Here is a 19,990-nt window from a genome sequence, read left to right on the forward strand (position 1 = left end):
AAAACTATATATTCAATATAATTATTGTTTTGGCTAAATTCTATATTCACACACTTTAAAAGAAAAAAATATATGTAAAGTTATTCCCTTTATCATGCAAAAGAAAGTTAACTTACACATTTAAAATCATTAACATCCTTTATTATTATTAATCAGACAGCAGTAGCACATTAAACACAGTTTCAGACATACAACATTAAACAGTGACAGACAATAAAATAAGAACGATACTTTTTGAGATCACAGCATGAGTACAACCCAATAAGACTCAAGTCATCATAAGTTTGCACAGGTGCACATACCTCAGTTAAAAGAGAACCAGTTCCCGTAGACCCAAATCAGTCTGCAGCAAATTCCAAGCCGCAGGAGTAGCACATCTAAAAAAAAAAAGAGCATTTCAGCATTTTTCTGATATATTAACTTATATATTTTGGGAGTTTTTCCTGATCCGATGTGAGGTCCTGGGACAGCGATGTCGTATGTGTACAAATTGTAAAGCCCACTGAGGCAAATTCATAATTTGGGATATTGGGCTGTACAAAATAAACTGAATTGAATTGAATAAGATGGAAGTACGTTAAGAATTGCCTTATAAAAAGGGCATGCCAATGATTTAGTTTACGGATGGACAATGCAGTCCAACCAACCCTAGCATACAGGGAGCAATGGTGAGAATAAGAGCCACTGCTCCCTGTCGTTAATGTAGTTATTTGTATGGATGTGACAACATATTTATTAATAGGGGGCTGCACATGTATACTTTTTAAACTCACTGGTGTTGCCTTTTCAAATATGTTGTTCAATGTGGTTTTTACATAAAGACTATTAAAACCCCACCTTGTTCTCAGGTAGGTAACTCAGGCCGTGTGATGGGTCACATGTATAGAACACACACTGAGTGGGTCCTTGGCACCTCTCACATGAAGAGCCGTGGTGTGTGTTTCCTCAGCCAAATAGGGCATCGGGGTGGTGAGCCTGCATGCTTTTCTATTCTTAGTCAAAGAAACCTTCCCCTGCTCTTGAAAGTCCAACCCCCACACACCTCCCCCCCCCCACCCCGCCTCCCCCCGCTCTCCGCTGCAGTCCAGATTTATAAGAGCCACAGATCCTCGGCACTGGTTTGCTTCAAGACTTCCTCAGCAGGACATGTAACCCACAAAATGTAGCCAGTAAGTATTAACGTTGAATTCAGTCTTTCTTGTGTTTCTGAGCTGGACGTAAACAAATCACAACAGATGTTGCCACAAAAGAACTATTCTGTACTGTAAACTAGGAGTGCTTTGTACATCAAATAAAGTTTCTGGTTGTTTTCATGGTACACCTTCAGCAGCAGCTCTTTCCCCGAGTGAAAGACTAATTATTTTACTCTTTGAATATATCTTATCCCATGAATCTAGGTATCCAGGGCTGCTCACAGCTTTGCTTCTTGAGAGATTTAACGACGATGATGGTCTTAAAATGGTTTTACCACAAGAAGGAATACACCTGTTGTCTTCCCCTGAAGCCTCACACTCACGCCAGTCTGAGGAGATTACAACTATTTGATAAATCCAGAGGGTTTACCACAGATCATGGGGAGACAATGCAGGTGAGATGCTGAAAACAATGTGTGAAGAAAATGAAAATGATTAAACAAATCTGTCGTCCCATTACGTGAGATGTTTAGTTCCACCTGAAAGCAACAAGTATGAATTCTTAAATAAAACCGATGTTTTTTTTATGATTAACCTGAGTTAAAATAGAAGTGTCTCATAAATGATGAATTATATGATATTTGATGACTGCGGATCATCAGGTTTCTTGTGACACGTGTTGCTTATCGTTGATTAACCTTTGCCAAAGTCAGCACGGTCAGCTCTCCTCACATTTCATGTGTGAGCCTCGTGCGACTTTATCTATCTTCACGTTTTGGTTCATCTACACGTGACAAATTAATGTTGAAGGCAATCATTGTGTGAGCTATTAAAAACAGTCTTTTAACCCAAAGTCTTTCAACCCAAGCCCAAACCCAAACTTAAAAGGTAATAAATACCTTCTGATGTTAAGGGCTTTAATAAGCTGTACTGTGTGTGACTGCTCCTTCTTCTATTTTAACACTTGAATTAATTATGCTCTACACAGCATTTATTTCTCTATTATATTTTTGACTTCATGGCAAACCAATGAGGATCGAGTGCCGGTTACCTAATCAACCACTTTCTGACCTTTTAAGGGGAGACACCGGAGGAAAGATAACTTAAAAGTATATATTTAGGTATTTATTTTAGTCGTTAGTTTTTTTGTATCTCTAGATTTCTCTTGAAAAAAAGTTAGCATAAGATAATGCCTTATTTATTATTTAGAGATACTATTTTAGAAAACTTTTAATAAAAAAAAATAGTGCATTAATGTAAGAAATTAATCTTTCATGGTGATATCTATTAGTGAACATCTTTGACTCTATTCACCTGGGATGTCTCCACTAAATACTAAATCAATGATAAACACGGGGCCCACCTGTTCCTGTATCTATATTTAGCATTTAAAAGTAGTATATACTAATATAATACATGGTTTATAAGACACTCTAAGGTAACTGTAAGCAGATATAAGTGTTTATTAATTTATTTCTCTTGGTCTTTTCGTATAAAAACTCTCAGTTAGCCGCAGCTCGTCTAAAATCTCACATGATCACCAAGAACGTGAGCACATTCCTGCGGTCCTTGACCGCTGCATTGGCTTCCTGTGTGTTGAGGGCGAGTATAAATAGATAACGATTGACAATATTGTAAAAAGTACACTGAATAAGATTTGAGACAAATACTTAAAAGGCAGTTAAATTGTCCTTCTATCTGCTTACGGCGACATTATCGGGTGTATTAAATAATGTATGAAATGTTTATATGCAGCTTGTAAATGCTAAATAGGGGGACTTCAGTTGTTCTCATACGTTTAGTCACAGCCGTAAATATTCCTGTCATTACTTCAGTGGCATAACCACAACTGTTCACATGCCTCAGGGGCCCTCGCTCACACACAGGGGGGATTTGTACAGCCTGTGACAGCCGCTCACCTCGTGTCCCTGCCTCTCCACCTAAATATGGATACCACGGCTGAATTTTCGGGGGGGTTGCCATAGCGGCCGTGACGTGGGAGCACGAGGCTCTCACCTTACCAACAAGGTGGTGGTGGCGTGTGGTGTGTCGAGTGGGTGTGTGGCAGTCCCCTGACACTCCAGACACTTGGTCTAAATATAAACTGACTGACCATCTACTCTCTGCTCCGTGCCATCTGATGGCATCTAAAGACTCCCAGAAACGTATCACAAGACCCTGAACCCCCCACGGCACACCCTTCAGGGGATTGCCAGAATAATGTGCAGCGTGCACGACGAGAACGGGACATTCAGAAAAAGCCTACATGACACTAGAGAGGTCAAATGTGCTTTGGCCACAAATCCTTAGTCATCACGGCCGATCGGACATGAGTCATGTCGTCAGCAGACAACCATCAAGGTGATCGCATCTTTTTAATATCAACATATCAATAAAAGTGAAACTGTTCTGCTCTATGTTTCCATTTCCGTGCAGACAGTGTCGGCTGAGGCTCGAGGGATGTGGGAGACTTTTGAAAGGACGTTAGATCTTGTAGAGAAGTAGTAAACTATCAGTAAGAAGGACACACACTTTCACCCCGTGTCTTGATTTTGACGATGACAATAATTGAAAACAATACGGTTGAGTCCTTTATTCTGCAAATACGGGCTAAAATATGAAATTATAAAATGATTATAACAATTTAGAGGTTATTGAGGTATTTTTAATCTGTGGCTGATTCTGACCTTTATGTGTGGAAGGTTTACAGAAATATCATGCGGGCATTTTGTGCTTTGGAGGCGGACGTCATAGCCTAAGAAGTGTTCCTCGTCAGTTGACTATTAAATTTTTCTCTCAGTTTATACATTAATACACTTACTGCTTTATTGGAGAGTGTAGCAGCAGAAAGGCGATTGGGTGAGAGGGATAAGACATGCACTAAGACTAAGGGACCAGCTGGGATCAAACCAGGGATGTTTGTTCTAGGTTGTTCTACCTATTTCATGTACAAAAGCAATATTAATGATATGACAATATGTATTATCATAGAGACATCCATAGGTGCAGCATTGCAAATCCAGTTCCAGGTACTGTCAGTGGATGATTAAACATGAAGCGCCTTTAATAAATGTGGGCTAAAAAAAACACACCAATTTGCAGAGTAAACTTTCTCAATTTAAAAATATCTTCTGTTTGTTTATTTTTTCTGCAGTTGTAGTACATTTTATATTTATAATATCTTCAGATAAAAATGAAGATTAAATGGGATCACCTTGACTAGTTAATTTATTGTCTTTTAGAGGAAAACAAACATCCTCCGTGATGAAGCTTCCAGGCTCTAAATGTAATGTAAAGAGTCTCATTCAAGAGCCACAGGATGTTATCTGTCATCATCAACGTACACAATTGTTTATGTTGTAAAACGGGAGGTTTGTGATTCCTAACAGGATATGGGCGCTACATGGGTGTATGTGTGAAATGAAAAACAGGAAACACAAATTAGTTTCAGTCGTTTCATTGGTTTGCGAGACACAGATCCTCCAGTGGACGTTTCCTACGTTCACAAACAACAAGATCAAAGTGGAGATCTGTCCAGAGGTGGCTTATCTTTTAGAAAAAATTACATAGGACTATACAAAACACGACACTTCTGCCATTAGTTCTTAATAAGTTACAGGATGAACTATTTACAAATTTAGACTAGAAGTGCAGAACCGGTGTTGCACCCGGAAGCAAAGTTATATTTACAAGTCTATACACAAATCCTTGTCGTCCCCGTCTGTCTGCAGAGAGAGAGAAAGGGGAGAAGTTAGTCACACTGACGCTGTCACACTGTCAGAGGAAATGTGGAGGATAATACGTTTGTATTTACCTATAGGTTATTCAGCAGGGAGTTCTGAACACTTTCATGTACTTTGTTGTAGATATCATCCTTTGATGTCATCCCATCAAGGTACTCTGTTCAGAAAAAGACAAATCAGAGGTGAATGAGCTTTATTTTGAAAGGAGAGCGGGATATTTTGCTTGTATTTTGACTTGTTTCTAGGGAGACGGAGCAATAAATGCACATCAGTGGTGCTGGATGTTTAGTTTCAGATGGGAGGATTTAGCTTGACGTACGTATTCTGTCACAGTTGTTCTCCATCTCTTTCCTGTGTTTCAAGTACATGGGCCAGACGTGGCCATCGAACAGGCCGGGGGGGTCGGGCATTGTGTACGTCCTTGTACTGCAGAAACAGAACCAATCAAGTCACTTTACACGCCTCTCATTTCTCCGAAACATTGTCCAATCTGTGTTCGGTCGAGAGTTTGTTACCTTCTCCTCCTTTTGCACTCCTCATAAGGAATGGAAATGTAGAAACATTTGTCATAGATGTCAATCAGAGGCCTGCAGAGGGGAAACGATGCTCCGGTTAGTGAAAAGCTTTAGAGGTCAAAGGGCCTGTTGGTCTCACTCGATGGCGACTCACTTGTAGTTGTAGATGAGGAACCCCTCCACGATGAGGATATGGATCCCCTCCTCCGAGTCAGATACCCCAACCTCAGGTGACAGGCTGACGCCGTGCGAGCGGGCAAACTTGACCGGGTTCTCCTGCCAGCCTTTCACAGTGTTGACCATGGCCTCCATGTCCATGGCGTCGATCACTGATACAGAGGAGAGAGAACAGCAGGCTTCACTACACATGCAACGGACACTAATGAATGTTTATAGCGTTCACAGAATAGATGATGGAATATCACACAGTTTAGGACTGATTTGTTCATGAAAGAAATGTGCAGGAAAGAAAAAGTACATTACTGCATGGTTTTCCTACGCAATTCTTACCATCCCACTGTCTAAAGCCGTCCTCCCCGACTTCTATTTGATCGGGTTTCTGAAATAACAGTCACCAATAAAACATTGATGCAACCTAGTAAGCAGTTGGAGCTGATCACACCTGGACAGGACAGGCCAAGGACTCGTCTCCACCAAAAGTCGCGCACGTTGACAATTTTGGGTATGTTTAAAATTAAAATAATGTTATGTTGCGCTCGCAGAATATCGGTTTCAATAGCTACAAACTTAGCTTTAGCTAAATAACTTATTTAAAAGTATTTTAAAACTATGCGGGAGGGCCGTAAAATGGTCAATGTCGCCTCGCTTCGCCGAAAGATTTCTTAAAGTTGCTCACTCAGCTGTTTATTAGGAAATCACAATTTGGATCCTCTGTAGTCGTTCGGCCCTCGGCGTCACCCTCGATGTATCGCTGAAGCAGTAATACGTCTTTATAAGTGATAAAATTACTCTGATTTACAAAACAAATCGTGATGGCTGTTCAATCAACCTTTAAAGGCCTTGAATGCAGCACGAAGAGATGGATGAGCGAGAGAAACTCTTTGAGCTTTTTTTTTTAGCCAAATGATAGTTAATAATTATGCAATGGATTGACTTTAAGTGGGGACGCTCAGTCCTTTTAGTGACTGTCCAGGAGACAACCAGCCAGATGTATTACTAGGCTGCTGTGATGACAAGACATCTGCAGGTCAGACTGGCGGTTCATTTCTGAACTCAAGAGTAAATTTAACGTAGTAAATAAAATATATATAAAAACAACAGTTACTATAACTGAAAAGTAATACAATGAAATAGTTACTGTAGCTTTAAACTAAACAAATAGTACTTAACGCTTAAAATAAAAATAAATTAAATTCAGCTTACCTTGAAAAAGTCATCCTGGTGCACCACACAGCAGTTGGGTATCTTTTTTAGGAGTCTATTTGTCAGAGTGGTCTTCCCACCGTTGGTCACTCTGAAATTAAGATTAATTTCATTCCACACAGGTGTGAGTTACATCCTAAGTTTTACCACAAGACAAGCAGGAGGAAGTGGATACATTACAAAAGACTTACCCTCCAATGCCAATGATGAACTTCATTTTGACGTTGTTTGTGTCTTGGTCACCTCTGGTGAATTCAGTAAATAAAAGAAGGGAACCCACCCAAACAGTCTACAAAAGGCTTCTTCTGAAAACCCTTTCCTTCTTCTCAGCCACATACGTTCCCCCCTTTTACTACTTCATTGATAGACAATCTCCTTGCCGGACATATATAGGACTCAGACGCAGCGTCACCGCCTCTCAAACCAATCGGCCCCCTTTTTCCATGCAGCCTCTAAGTCACTGCTTTACAGCCGGGCAGCACCAATGAGAGGAGGGGCACTCAGGAGCCTCACAGTTGCATGAAAGGATATCCCAAATGTTCCACCTGCTGTCACGGGTCAGTGAACATATAGATAGATATTAAAGATATGTTGATGGCGCTAAGCTGTTAAATTAACAATTAAATCTCTCTTTGGAAGAGCCCCAGTCTCTTGTCACAGACATACAGGTACTGTACAGTGACAATACTGATAGTTTAGAGCTTGTAACATATTTATTTATTCTTATTTTGAGATACATTTGAAAAAAACTGAAAAGACATGTGATTGAAGTGCAGGTGTGTGTGAGTTCTTCATAGAAAAGGCAACGTGTGAGAGGATATAAGAGCTGTGATACATGTCAGAGTATATAAATCACCTCTTTCTTTTTCTTTTTAGAGAGAAGGTTTTTTGTGCTTCGACGGCTCTGGCGGGGTAAAAACCAGAAGCACAATAGTCGCCTGTTGGGCGCCCGCCTGCTTTGTCATACATTTTTCTGAAGCAACCAGCTGGACTATATGCCATGTGACCACAGGGTATGGATTCATGGCTGTACACTAGGGCTGATAACAGATCTACGTCTTTGAAACTAACGTTTATCAGCCCTGTTCCACACTTCTGGATTCAGTCTAACCTTGTATTCATTATGTTTGGACAGTGTTTTTGAACAAACTCTTATCTCTGACATTGTTCGTGTCAGAGAGGTGAACACAACTCAACCAAGCCCCTAGTAAGAGCGCCGGGCTCTGAAGCAAATTTGGAAGTGGCCAATTGCATCTTCCAGATATGTCATGTGACACCAGAGGGGCCTCAAAATGACTTTTACCCTATAAACTTCCCGGACTATGTCTGTAACTCTTATAACATGCAATACAATAGACAAATCCAGAGTTATTTATCTTCCTCCGGTCGTCCTTACGATTCAACTAAATGGTAAAAATTTCAACAAACATGGAAGAGAAAGGACCGACTATTACTCAAGTACTGGGTATTGTGTTCATGCCTTGTGATCACAGTATCCACGTGGGTCCAACATGTAAAAATAAAGAAGGGTAACCTCAGAAGAACTATGTGACCCTTTCGGAGAACACAGGACTGCAAAAGAACAGTAATAATAAGTAACGGCCTGTCAATAACATTCTGGACCAAACTGAAATACAATAAGAGGCATTAACACGTTTAAGATATAAGATGAAATGTACATGTATATCAAAGGTGAAGGTCGGATACAAGAAGACAATCATGACAATAACTTGTTCTAGTTCATTCATTTGTTTATTTTTTATTACAAACATTAAATGGCACATTTTCATAAATAACACGTTTATCAATTAATGTATATCTCTATTTGTAAATATATTTCATTTGTAACAATGTATGAATTCCATCTTTGTAAAAGTACGTTTTGAAACAAATGAGACAGACGTGGTATAAACGAGCATGCCACCTGCATATCAAACTCTGGAAAACTTGAAGACGGTAACACACGTTTGCATCAGAAACATCTACTGTCGGTCGAAGAAGAACAATATCATTGCACATTAGTTTGAAGTAAACGGCCATGAAATCAAACAATAATCATGCCACTCATATAAAAAAAAAATATTTGAGCAAAACACATTTCTCAAAAATATCTATACAAGTATGTACACTATCCTCCGCCTTGTCTAAAGAAGCTTGATTGTTCATCCGAGTCTTTCATTTTTAATTTCTATAGCTATGTAGTCTTACTGGAGATGAGACTCAAATTTACATGCACTTTTTTTAATGTAGCTATATCTTGAAATGGTTTGGTGTGTATTAACTTTTAGTGAGAAGGAAGCATGTCACTGAAAATATATTATTTGAGAAATAATTGTCTTCCAGCTGATGGATCCAGTCAGGAGATTTGATCTTGTGCCACAAGTGTGTGATGGTGGTGGAGGCTTCCATTGTAATGAATGAATATCGCCCATTGGTTCTTCAATGTAAAGCTCTGTAAAGCAAAGACAGACAGTTTCACAGTCTTTCCTTCTCCCTCCCCTTCAACCTGACATCTGAACGCCATCAATTGTAATCTGCGAAATTACAGAAAAAAAACAATTCCTATATAATCCTTAAATGCGCAGTGTGTCAATAATAAAAATCATGCACTCAATCTAATCTAAATCCAACTTGACACATTGCCTATTTACTTTTCCCCCGCTTCCTCCCTTGGCATTTGGTTAGTGACGGTGCCCAGGGCCATTCCTGGGACGTCAACCATTCCCACAGCTGATACTGTAGCTCCCTCTATACGGAGGCTAAGGGTCAGCAGGACAGCACAGACAGGAGGAAGTTTACTAAATAACCCACCCAGACCTGCTACCGCAGGTATTTCCTCCAATTTCAGGACAGGCTGCAGGACGCGGATCCATTTTCCAGACCTCGGTTGAGCAGCTCATTAAAAATAGAATTGATCGGTTGTGTGCAGAGAGGCTTGAAGAGATTAGCAGCTGTGCTTTACATAACACAGGACGGAGGGAGTTCGATGTTTAAGGATCAGCTCAAACTTCTCGGATGCAAACGCAGTCTGAATCTGAAGACCTGAAACATGACTTGACACATGTGTTGACACTTCTATTTCTGCTGTTTATGATTAAGTGCAAGTTTTTTTTAAGCAATTTGCAACTTTATATTCAAAACATAAAAGTGATTGTGAGTAAAGTAACAAGTGCATGCTTCAACTTCCTCCTGGTGCCAACTATCCATGAACTAGTTGTACTGTCATTAGACTTCTCTTCTAAAACAATATGTGATTGTTTTATGATTTTTTTTCATCTTAATTTTCGGAGTAATAAATATATATAAGAAAACTGTGAAAAATATCCTAAATACCAACAATATGAATTCCCTATAAAACAAAGGAAGGCAGCAATTTATTACTTTTCAGAAGCTAAAGAGTTTCTGTTCGATCACCAACCTATTTATTTTAATTTTTAATTGACTAATCCTTACAGATCGTGTGATTAAAACATAAATGAGCTTTCCATCTTTGAAGAGAATATTTGAGTAACAGATCTGAGTCCCGTCATTCTGTCAGCTTGTCGATTCATTTGACTCGGTGCAATACTGTAAGTTGGACCTCGGTACCCCTAAACTGAGAGATGACCCTTTGGACCAACTTAATGTAATGTAGCTAATTTAATGTATCATGTCTCTTTTGCGCACATAGGTGTGTGTGTCTGTGAGTGTGTGTGTGTGTGTGTGTGTGTGTGTGTGTGTGTGTGTGCGTGCTCAGACGAATGCCAAAGATTAGTTACAGTGAGTTGACATTAAAAACCTGCCTGGAGAAGTTGGTGGTAAAGGGAACCCTTATCTGAATGTCAGATGTCACGGCCAACCTCAGCTATCATTGACTTTGGCCTGAAAATGACGGATTAAAGTTAGCCATCAGTAAATATAATTATTTCGTATGTAGAAACCCACAGATTGATATTCTATTTAGCCCTTTGCATCACATTTTCTTGATATTTATTTCAGTGTCTTAGTTGACTAAATGAAATAAAGTTTCATTGTGTATATGTGAGAGAGAAATGGTTTCTGACCAAATGTCTGGTCGTTTCCCGTGCTGCTGAAGTAGAAAACAAATGGCGCTGGAGTGAATGCACTGTAAATCAAGGTCACCTTTCTTTAGGCAGTGCTGAGTTGCTCTGCTGCTTCTCTTGGTGAAGTCTGTAGGTTAGACAGGCAAATATTAATAACACTACTGAGATGCAGGAAATAGAGTAAGCATCAACACTTAAAAAAAAAAATGTAATCATAGAAATCTACCGCTCACCTTTCCCCTTGTGCTTGTACCTTCTCATCATCATACCTTTAAAAAGGAAAATATAGATCTGGGACTGATGACATTAACATACTCTTCACCAGCAGTACAAGGAGGCTAAAAGTCCATTGCAGTACGCTATTGCCAATCATTTAAGTATTAAACATCCACTGCAGTGCTTCCTAAAGCCTTCAAGGAACCGACAATTACAGTTTGATTAAAAAACAATATTCGGTTTTACTTTTAATAAGTAGAAGAATAAGTTGTTCACTTTGTTTTGACTGCTAGATCTTCATCTTCTTCTGTTTCAGCTGTCCAAGGACAATAACGTAAACAGTGACCCCAGATTTACACAAATGCAAACAGCTAAACTTCCTCAATGTGACTGATGAAACACAGCTTGGATCAGGTTCAGTTTGATTACTGTACTGTGAACATCCTCTTAAGATGGTCTTACTGTAAGCGGGCAACACACACAACACACGATTAGTGTCTCCACAGTGACCCCTGGTGCTCAGAGTACTTACTGCAACACACACTCAGGGATCTGCACATGCTCCATGGGGATGATCTGGCTGAGCTCCTCCAGGGTGTGAACGTAACGGATCTTATCCATGAACTTCACGCTGCAGAACACATCAACGACATGCAATAACCGTCACAAAAGATCCATTCTGAACATGTGAATCATCTCTCTGTCATCAAGACAAGGCCTTGTAGCACAGCTCTCATTATTATCTGTTCTGTGATGATGTGAATCATTGTGTCACAATTCTGTAATCTCTCTGCTGTCTGCTTCTTAGATTTGATAAAAGAAGAGCCTGTATGTGGCTCAACGGAGGGGCTGATGGACTCCAGCCCACACTGAATGTGTTCTCACCTGATGAAAGGTCTTGAGACGGCCAGGATGGTCCGGATGAACCACGTCGGGTGAGCAATGAGGAGACACTTGAGATTCTTCCTCAGTCTGCGGAGAAAATGTCAAGTCTTGAAGCTTTTCTCCTTCTCATAATATTTGTATCATCATTTATCTTCAGCATCGACAACTTTAGTTTTAGATTCCTCGTCTTTATTCTGATTTCCATTCCGGTTGCCCAAACTCACTTCCTATCGATCATCTGGTAGCATCTCTTCAGCCAGCTGATGCCGGGCATCTTCCTGCGGGGAGTAGCTCCGTTCAGGTAAACAATCATGTAATCTTCTGCCACCAGCAGCTCCAGGCTGCTCACGACGTAACTGAGAAGATATCATACAGTACAGTACAGATGTTCACTTTGAGTGGAACCAATCCAGACATGGACTTCACAAAGTAAAGAATACGGGACATAACTTACAAGAAGAGGTTCTCCATGATGTACGTGTAGTCCTCACAGCCGCTGTCGGGAAGGCAGCAGGCTGCGAACACGATGATGGCGTTCAGACCCTCGCCGTAATAACCTGAACGAGGAGGGAGGCACACGCCCAGTATGAGGGCAGCTGGATTGGCAGAATGGTACGACCGCAGCTTTATTACAGAGATCTAAAAAGCTATGAAAACTGAAGATGATTTGCCTTTCATGATTTTCATGTTGTGTTTATCAGATGCTCAAGTATAATTAGTTTTGCTTTGTTGAATTTTCAATGTGTGTTCTTTGCATGCTTGTTGTGAACCGGTCTGATTAATGTTTCAGTTTCAAGTACCTGAGTTTCCCTTGTGCATGAAATGTACTGTGAAAACATGTCTTCATGTTTCAGGCTGAAGACAAGATTATTACAGTCCTGCAGAAAGCTGGTCATAACTAGTACAAAGTACAAAGCTAATCATAATTTAATAAACAGAAGCGCGGAGAAGAGTTTTCACACCACCATCTGTCCAAATGCTTCTAATGTTAAATCTCGTAGTAAATTAAAGAAGAGTACCATCTTCCTCTTATTTGTCCCCTCCATTTATATCAATGAGGATAGGAAAAATAACCAAACACCTGTCACGATAAAGAAGCAAAGTCCAACGGCACTACAAACGACATCCTTTATTTGATTTGATTGTAAATCAGTGTGCCAAATCAATATTGAGTTTAACATTAGGGTTTATTTTTGAAATAACATCAACACTTTAATCCAATTTAATTCAATGATTTCTTTTAATATAGGCAACGTTCCTAGCAATATTTTTAAAAAATTAAGAATTCCCACACAATCAGGACATTGTAAGTATATATGAGAGCACTATACAAGAAGGCTGACATCCTTATGAAAACATCCACGTCTGAAAACATTAACCCGACCTTCCACCAATCTGCATTTTGGATGAATCTTAACATACACCTGGCCCACACACAAACACACACACACACACACACACACACACACACACACACACACACACACACACACACACACACACACACACACACACACACACACACACACACACACACGGATACTATTTGAATAAAAGCACCCACACACTCGTTTGCTAACCTCCATGTGTGACAACCCTCAGGTATGGTCTGATGACCTGCATGTCAATCCTCTGTTCCTGGTCCCCGATGATCACTGTTCGCCACAGCCGACCAGAGGAGTCTCTCTCCTCGTCACTTTCACCTGGAAGACGCTTGGCAGTGGCCACAGGAGTGTCGTCTACACGGACACACACACACACAACGGTTGTCGGTCACAGTGTTTCACAAACATCAGAGGTAGTTCAGGATTGAATTGACATGATTTACAACATGTGACACGTTCTACACATATACAGTATTTATACTCTTAGCCAAGCAGAATCCAACTAATTAAACAATAAAACAATACAATTAAATGTTATTGAAAACATTCAGTAAAGTTAGAAAATTCCACTTTGACTATGATTCTTGACTGATTCTGATTTTTTTTTGACAGCTCCCATATGTATGTCGACTAAAGCTGAAATGAAACCCGAGGACATGTACGACGTAATATAATTTGCTCCTTAACCCTTGTGTTGCCTTCGGGTCATTTTGATCCGATTCAATATTTAACCCTCCTGTCGCCTTCGGGTCAATTTGACCCGATTCAATGTTTAATGTCGGTGTTCTTTCGGGAGTCAACAAACAAACATAAAGTACCTCACACTTAAACTTGGAAAACAATATTAATTCTAATAATTTTCTGGAGATTTTAATAGCTGGGGTCATATTGACCTCAAGGGTAAAATATGTTAGTAAATATAAAGGTAACAGGAGGGTGAAACATTGAATCGGGTCATATTGACCCGAAGGCGACAGGAGGGTGAAACATTGAATCGGGTCAAATTGACCCGAAGGCAACACAAGGGTTAAATAAATTCCAACGTTCATCCCTTGACCTAAACAAGGGACTGTGCTTTCCACAATATTGATAATCTATTCAAAATCAATATCATTTGACCTATCTCTTACTTTCCCACTCCAGCTCGTTGCCATTGTTGAAGAACTCCAGAGAGTCGGTTTCATCAGGAGTCTCCATGTCGTCTACATTGATGTCCAGGTCGTCGGGCGTCTCCATGAACTCATCAGAGAGCACCGACCCCTCGCTCTGATCCAGGGAGAGGTTCATGTCGGGGGCGACCAGAGTGCGACGCTTACGCTGGGCCATGGACTCCACGTTCAGAGTGGTGGGAGGATCTGGACAGGCACGGCAGGAAAGTTTAGATAGAGTATATCTTTAAAGTGTGTACTTGATGCGGTGCATGTGTTCCATTTACTGGTTCTGTTGTCAGTGAGGCCACATGAAAAATCAACATCTCCATCCTCTGGTAGTGGCCTGAAGAGAAGCACATTCATAAGCATTGTAAAGACAATATAGTATCAATAAAACACTACAAACTGAACATAGAATGACATAAAGATGATTCTCCCTTTGGCCTTTTGTTTTTCTGTTTCCAAGTTAAAGGTGCTGTATGCGTTGGGATCATTTCGATTGACTCTAAACGTCTCTCAATATGGCAACAGCTGAGCAGGGAGCATGCAGCTACTGCTGCTAGTAGCGCTAACAGTGCTAACTACAAAGGTGATGACAGAACTAACAGTGTTCACCTGAGGGGGAATCGGAGGGTGGTTGCTATGCGTCCACCTCAACGTCACTGCCCTATATCTTTACATAGCAAACAGCTTACTGCTATATTAATGCTCTGAATCACACATATTGCACCTTTAATGAGTGTTTTGGTTCTTCTTTATGTCATTTGAAGTTATAAGCATTACCATTTAATTGCTATGATCAATTAAAAAATGAAATACTATGAAAAAGGAGCATATTCACTCTTCTTATTTTGCTGTTGGCACTTTTTATTACAGTTTTTGCCTATTGCTTACACACGTTTTGCTAAATTTGGCTCATTGTGTCAAAACTCTACACACAAGCAAAGAAGACACCACACTGGGAAATAAACCATTCACATCTATGTCAAATTGAAACTCTGCTATCAAAACCTAACAATCCTTTGTCAAAATGTCACTCTGATGACAAAATGATGCCCACTTGCATCATATGAATACACTTTCAGATCAGCAGCAACACACTAGTCTACTTAATATAAAAAACTGCCGTCTTTTGTTTTCAATGTTTATATTCAGTTCCATAGAGGGCATATTTTCACAACAACCCAAAAAATTAAATACTGAATTCAAAATCATTACATTAGTATATTTTACAGTACAGTACATTTAGTTAAATCAAAAATAAAACAAACAATACACTACTGTAAACACAGAAAAACACAATTGTGCGCAAGTGGGCTTATGGATCCTGCCGTCTGTTGGGGTCTGGCCACAGGATCTCAACATCACAAGCAATGTCTTCTCTCGCTCAGCATCGGGGGAAACATCCCCTTGTGTGGCGAATCCATCCCTGGATTGACCTCACCTCCATGTCTCCGCAGGCCTGTTCCATTGCCTGAGGCATACGGGCATGTGGTTGGCGGTCATATACGCCCATCTCCAAACGGAAAATAATTCCTCTATAGGATTTAGAAATGGCGAGTAAGGGGGCAAGTACAGAACTTCAAATTGATCATGGTTGGTGAACCAGTTCTGGACCAGAGCAGCCCGATGGAAACTAACATTATCCCAGACAACAACAAACCTGGGCTGCTCTGGTCCATCCTGTACAACTGCATCATGAAGTGCATCTATAAATGTGATTATGGGTTGCGCATTGTAGGGACCCCGTTTGGCATGATGGTGCAGTAGCCTTCGAAGACTCATGGCAGCACACAATGTGATGTTTCCCCCGCGCTGCCCCGGGACGTGCCAAAATTGCCCTTTGGCCAATTATATTACGTCCCCGTTGTCTGTTTTTGCTAAGGTTGAATCCAGCCTCGTCAATGTAAATACATTCATGCGGCTGGGCAGCTCCATCCATGTCCAAGATTCTCTGTAACAAAATGTTTTGTAGCTGGCTGATTGGTGTTCAGTTTTGTCAGTAAGTGTTTTCAGGTGTGTGTCTATGTCTTTTCAATTAACCAATGTGTGTTGTATTTTGTATAGAGGTGTTTTCCCAATGGTACCCTGAGATTTCATTTTTGAACTAAGTGTCTTATGTATGAAATAGTGTGTAGTGTCTAGGAGCAAGTGTGTTGCAGAAAGGAGCAAGTGTGTTACAGAATTGCAACTAAAGTGCAAAGCAGCGCTTTTGTTTAATGTATGGTTACACTTTGTTTAAGGTATAGTAACAACAACTTCAAGTTATGTTATTTTGGTTTAAGCATGTGTCTATAGTGTTCAAGCAACGGACAAAAACTGTATTATCTATCAACAGTGTGTCTTTGGAAGAAATACTTGTTGTTTGAGAAAGCAACATCAGTAATTACCAGCTCCCCTCTGACATTATAATAAGACATCTGAACCCTCAATGCACATGAGGGCCAGATTATAGTCGAGAACACTCACACACACACACACACACCACACACACTCAAACACCACACACCACACACACACACAGACGGAGAAAGACACAGACATTAACCCTGACGTGCACACATAGACAAACACGCCCTAAAACACCACAAGCTTGGGCGAGCTGATGGAGCTGTTTGCATAATTGCTGTTATTGTAGATGTAAGGGGAAGACAGCTCCAGATATAAGAGTGGATTAAACAGGGGGGAAGAGGAACACTATTTACTGTGTTAAAGAATCCTGAAATGTTTCTCCTCTCTAGAACTCAACTTATCTTATATATATATGTGTTGCCAGTAAACGAGTGGCTGACTGACTGTTTCCTCCACTGCAGGACACTGTGACGTGTTTGACTGCTAATTTGTTCACTGACATGAAACAACAGTCACGTAACGACTGCATCAGGGAAAGAACACAAGAACACGCCTGCTGCCCTCCAGCATTCAACTAAACCATCAGAGCTGTCACAAATCAGGCAAAACCGAACAAATCAGACAAACTACTCACACACACACACGCTCTCCAACACCCCCCACCCCCCTCCCACACGCACACACACACACACACACACACACACACACACACACACACACACACACACACACACACACACACACACACACACACACACACACACACACACACACACACACACACAGGACTACCTGGGGAAGTCTTCATCCTGCCACTCATCTTTAACCTCCATGCTGTCCATGCGTAAGTTGGATTCTGCTGCACCCGTCCTCTGCTAAGGAGGATAGGCTTCTGCTAACTGTGTTTGAAAAGCAAATAAGACAATGGAAATCCGTTTGCCAAGAGTTAAAGTCTGTTAAAACAGAGAGTAATTATAGCTGTTTGAAAGGTGCACTCCACCCATTTCATGAAACCCTCATGATTTCATCAGGTTTATCTCAATTATAGCTTGAAACTCATAATTGCGGCATACTTGCGACACACCACTGAAGGTGTGGAGTTTGAAAGGTGTGTGTGTTCATCAGGAAGGGAGGGTTTATCAAAAGACACTTTCCAGTTGCATTGCGGGAAATGTAGGATTCACTGTTTCTGGAGTTTCGACCACACTAGGAATGATACATTATAATCCTTTTGCTTCAATTTGGACCGTTGCTTTCCCCATCTCTTAAAAGTCAAACAACCTTATGGGTGTGGTATACTAAATTGCTATAGTGCCCCCCCCCCCCCCCCCCGTATTAAAGTAAAAGCGGACTTACCACAATATAAAGCTTGAGGAGCTGTACGTGTGAGGTCTGGAGAGCAGCTAAAAGATGACATGAGTGTAATCTCGGCAAATCATCAACATTTATTCTTTTCTAACAAACATGATACATAGCAAATGTATCACATGACAGAAAAGGTCAGTTTCTTAAAACACTAGTGCCAGTGTTCCACGGTAAATGCTTGCATAATGATAATGTTAAGTATTGGCAACACTAAGTCCAAGTGCTTTTCCTTTCCCTACATCCCCGGGGAAGGAGACAAAAATAAAACACAGCATTGCTCATACTCACCCTCAGGGTGAAACAAGCAAATCACATGTACCACCACAGAGCGGATAGTCATCTGAACTACCATATTTTACATAACAAAATAAGAAATGAAACAAAGTCTCCATCCGACGCTGCACGTCATTTTCCTGTCGGTTGCTGCAAACTGTCATGCACAGATTAAACATCCTGTTTGAGTCTCGAGTCAGAACTGCACATATGGGGGAGGAGTGTCCATACTATATGTTTATGCTGCAGCAGACTTTACCACAGTCCATTTGTCCACTGGGATGGAACTGATGTGCTACAGTGAGACACATATGGAGTCTATATGGAAAGAAACTGAAAATGTGGTCTGAAATCCTGAGAGGAGGTTGCAGTGTTTGATATGTGCTTGATGGGGAAATCCTGAACGCCACTTTATTAAAGGTGTTTTTGACACACTCGCCTTCGTCTGTTCTCATCATCTAATCTTCTGAAAAAAGTTTTTTCCATGCTAAATTAAGAATGAAAGAGGGGTTTGACTAGCTGAGAATGAAGTGGAAAATCCACACGGACCAGTTTGTGGTGTGTTGTCAGTGCAGAGGTCTCTTGACAAGCCTCAGCTGCTCATACAGGGAACTGCTGATTGAAGTAAGGTTGCAGTAGCACACGTTTGTAGGGATTTGAGTCCAGATGGCAGAGCAGCCTTCATTTCCCAAACACAATCTTGGGAGCTATTCACTGTATTGTGCCGATTAAAGCAAACCCCTAATAATCTGTCTCAGAAGTGAAACGCAAAATGTTGAAAATTCTATGCTTTTTGCATTTTGTTGAATAAATATTTGTCTTAACATGTCTCTCGACATACATTAAGCAATATGTAAACAGAGCATTAGAGTTCAGTAGATCCGCACAGTGTTCGTTCCTCCTCTGCATTATCAAATTGTATACATGGCTTGCAGCTCAGAGATAAACATCAACAGGGCCACCAATTTAAAAAAAGACAAGGCAATAGGTCACGATACATACTTCCTCCACTTGTTTGACTGCAGATTAACAGACAAGAATATTCCCAGATGTTTGGCTTCAAAACATTAAATATGTATGACCAAATAAACAGCTATCAAAGTAAAACAACAAATGTAGGTATAATTGAATAAACTACTTCTCTTTAACAGGATTGAATTGCTGGTTTGATCAGATTAAATCCTGACTGGTACACAAAGGTAAGTGACCTCCTTTTTCCAAATGAGCCCTGTCCACTTCGAGCAAGTGAGAAGAGCACAGAGAAAGAAGCTTATACGTATGAAAAGATGGCGGAGAATGAACATTTTCAGGGCGTTAAAACGTGTGTGGTAGGAGAAAAGCTATCCTGTCACGGATGCCTCCTTTTCCTATTTGACTAATGGAAACAATAAATGTAATCACCAAACAGGAGCCGAATAAAACAAAGCACTGAAAAGGTCACCGGTTGAAACTCTGTCCCCTGAATTTATTAATTCTGCCAAAAGCAGAACAATCACAGCTCCTGTGAAGGCACTCACATTCCGTCGCTAAGAAGACTTCCTCTTCT

At 40.5% G+C, this 19,990-nt stretch overlaps 2 protein-coding genes and 1 long non-coding RNA gene across 5 annotated transcripts; 1 reads left to right on the forward strand and 2 right to left on the reverse strand.

The window, feature by feature from the left end:
* The first annotated feature begins 1,087 nt into the window (after positions 1-1,087).
* LOC130197596 (uncharacterized) lies at positions 1,088-14,535 on the forward strand. 2 transcript variants are annotated; one of them, XR_008832504.1, is made up of 5 exons: positions 1,088-1,169; positions 1,398-1,588; positions 11,842-11,968; positions 13,916-13,961; positions 14,447-14,535. It is a non-coding gene; the product is annotated as an uncharacterized LOC130197596 (long non-coding RNA). The 2 variants fall into 2 exon arrangements; XR_008832503.1 differs by lacking the exon at positions 13,916-13,961 and having other exon boundaries at positions 14,447-14,532.
* On the reverse strand, positions 4,575-7,087 carry LOC130197593 (nicotinamide riboside kinase 2-like). Of its 2 annotated transcripts, XM_056420343.1 has the most exons (8): positions 6,966-7,087; positions 6,775-6,865; positions 5,902-5,950; positions 5,546-5,720; positions 5,392-5,463; positions 5,196-5,302; positions 4,948-5,033; positions 4,575-4,858 (listed from the first exon to the last, which is right to left on the reverse strand). In XM_056420343.1, the coding sequence occupies exons 1-7, from the start codon at positions 6,989-6,991 to the stop codon at positions 4,948-4,950; spliced, it is 606 nt and encodes a 201-aa protein (XP_056276318.1). In that variant the 5' UTR covers positions 6,992-7,087; the 3' UTR covers positions 4,575-4,858. The 2 variants fall into 2 exon arrangements, with proteins under 2 accessions (XP_056276318.1, XP_056276319.1); XM_056420344.1 differs by lacking the exons at positions 5,902-5,950; positions 6,966-7,087.
* On the reverse strand, positions 9,138-17,414 carry LOC130197592 (caytaxin-like). The gene is made up of 10 exons (XM_056420342.1): positions 14,739-17,414; positions 14,434-14,658; positions 13,499-13,657; positions 12,373-12,475; positions 12,143-12,274; positions 11,919-12,005; positions 11,566-11,664; positions 11,051-11,086; positions 10,897-10,944; positions 9,138-9,226 (listed from the first exon to the last, which is right to left on the reverse strand). Exons 1-10 carry the CDS (start codon positions 14,821-14,823, stop codon positions 9,214-9,216), a joined length of 987 nt encoding a protein of 328 aa, XP_056276317.1. The 5' UTR covers positions 14,824-17,414; the 3' UTR covers positions 9,138-9,213.
* Between the last annotated feature and the right edge of the window lie 2,576 nt (positions 17,415-19,990).

Source organism: Pseudoliparis swirei, chromosome 8 (genome assembly GCF_029220125.1).
Source record: "Pseudoliparis swirei isolate HS2019 ecotype Mariana Trench chromosome 8, NWPU_hadal_v1, whole genome shotgun sequence".
Taxonomy (NCBI): Eukaryota; Metazoa; Chordata; class Actinopteri; order Perciformes; family Liparidae; genus Pseudoliparis; species Pseudoliparis swirei.

Coding starts and splice junctions, on each gene's coding strand:
- LOC130197593 (XM_056420343.1), bottom strand. CDS start 6,991: ATGAAGTTCATCATTGGCATTGGAGG. Junction 5,951..6,774: donor ACCAGGATGACTTTTTCAAG/GTAAGCTGAATT, acceptor CTGTTATTTCAG/AAACCCGATCAAATAGAAGT. Junction 5,034..5,195: donor GAACAACTGTGACAGAATAC/GTACGTCAAGCT, acceptor TTTTCTGAACAG/AGTACCTTGATGGGATGACA.
- LOC130197592 (XM_056420342.1), bottom strand. CDS start 14,823: ATGCTTATGAATGTGCTTCTCTTCAGGCCACTACCAGAGGATGGAGAT. Junction 12,275..12,372: donor ATCATGGAGAACCTCTTCTT/GTAAGTTATGTC, acceptor ATATCTTCTCAG/TTACGTCGTGAGCAGCCTGG. Junction 10,945..11,050: donor GTACAAGCACAAGGGGAAAG/GTGAGCGGTAGA, acceptor TCTAACCTACAG/ACTTCACCAAGAGAAGCAGC.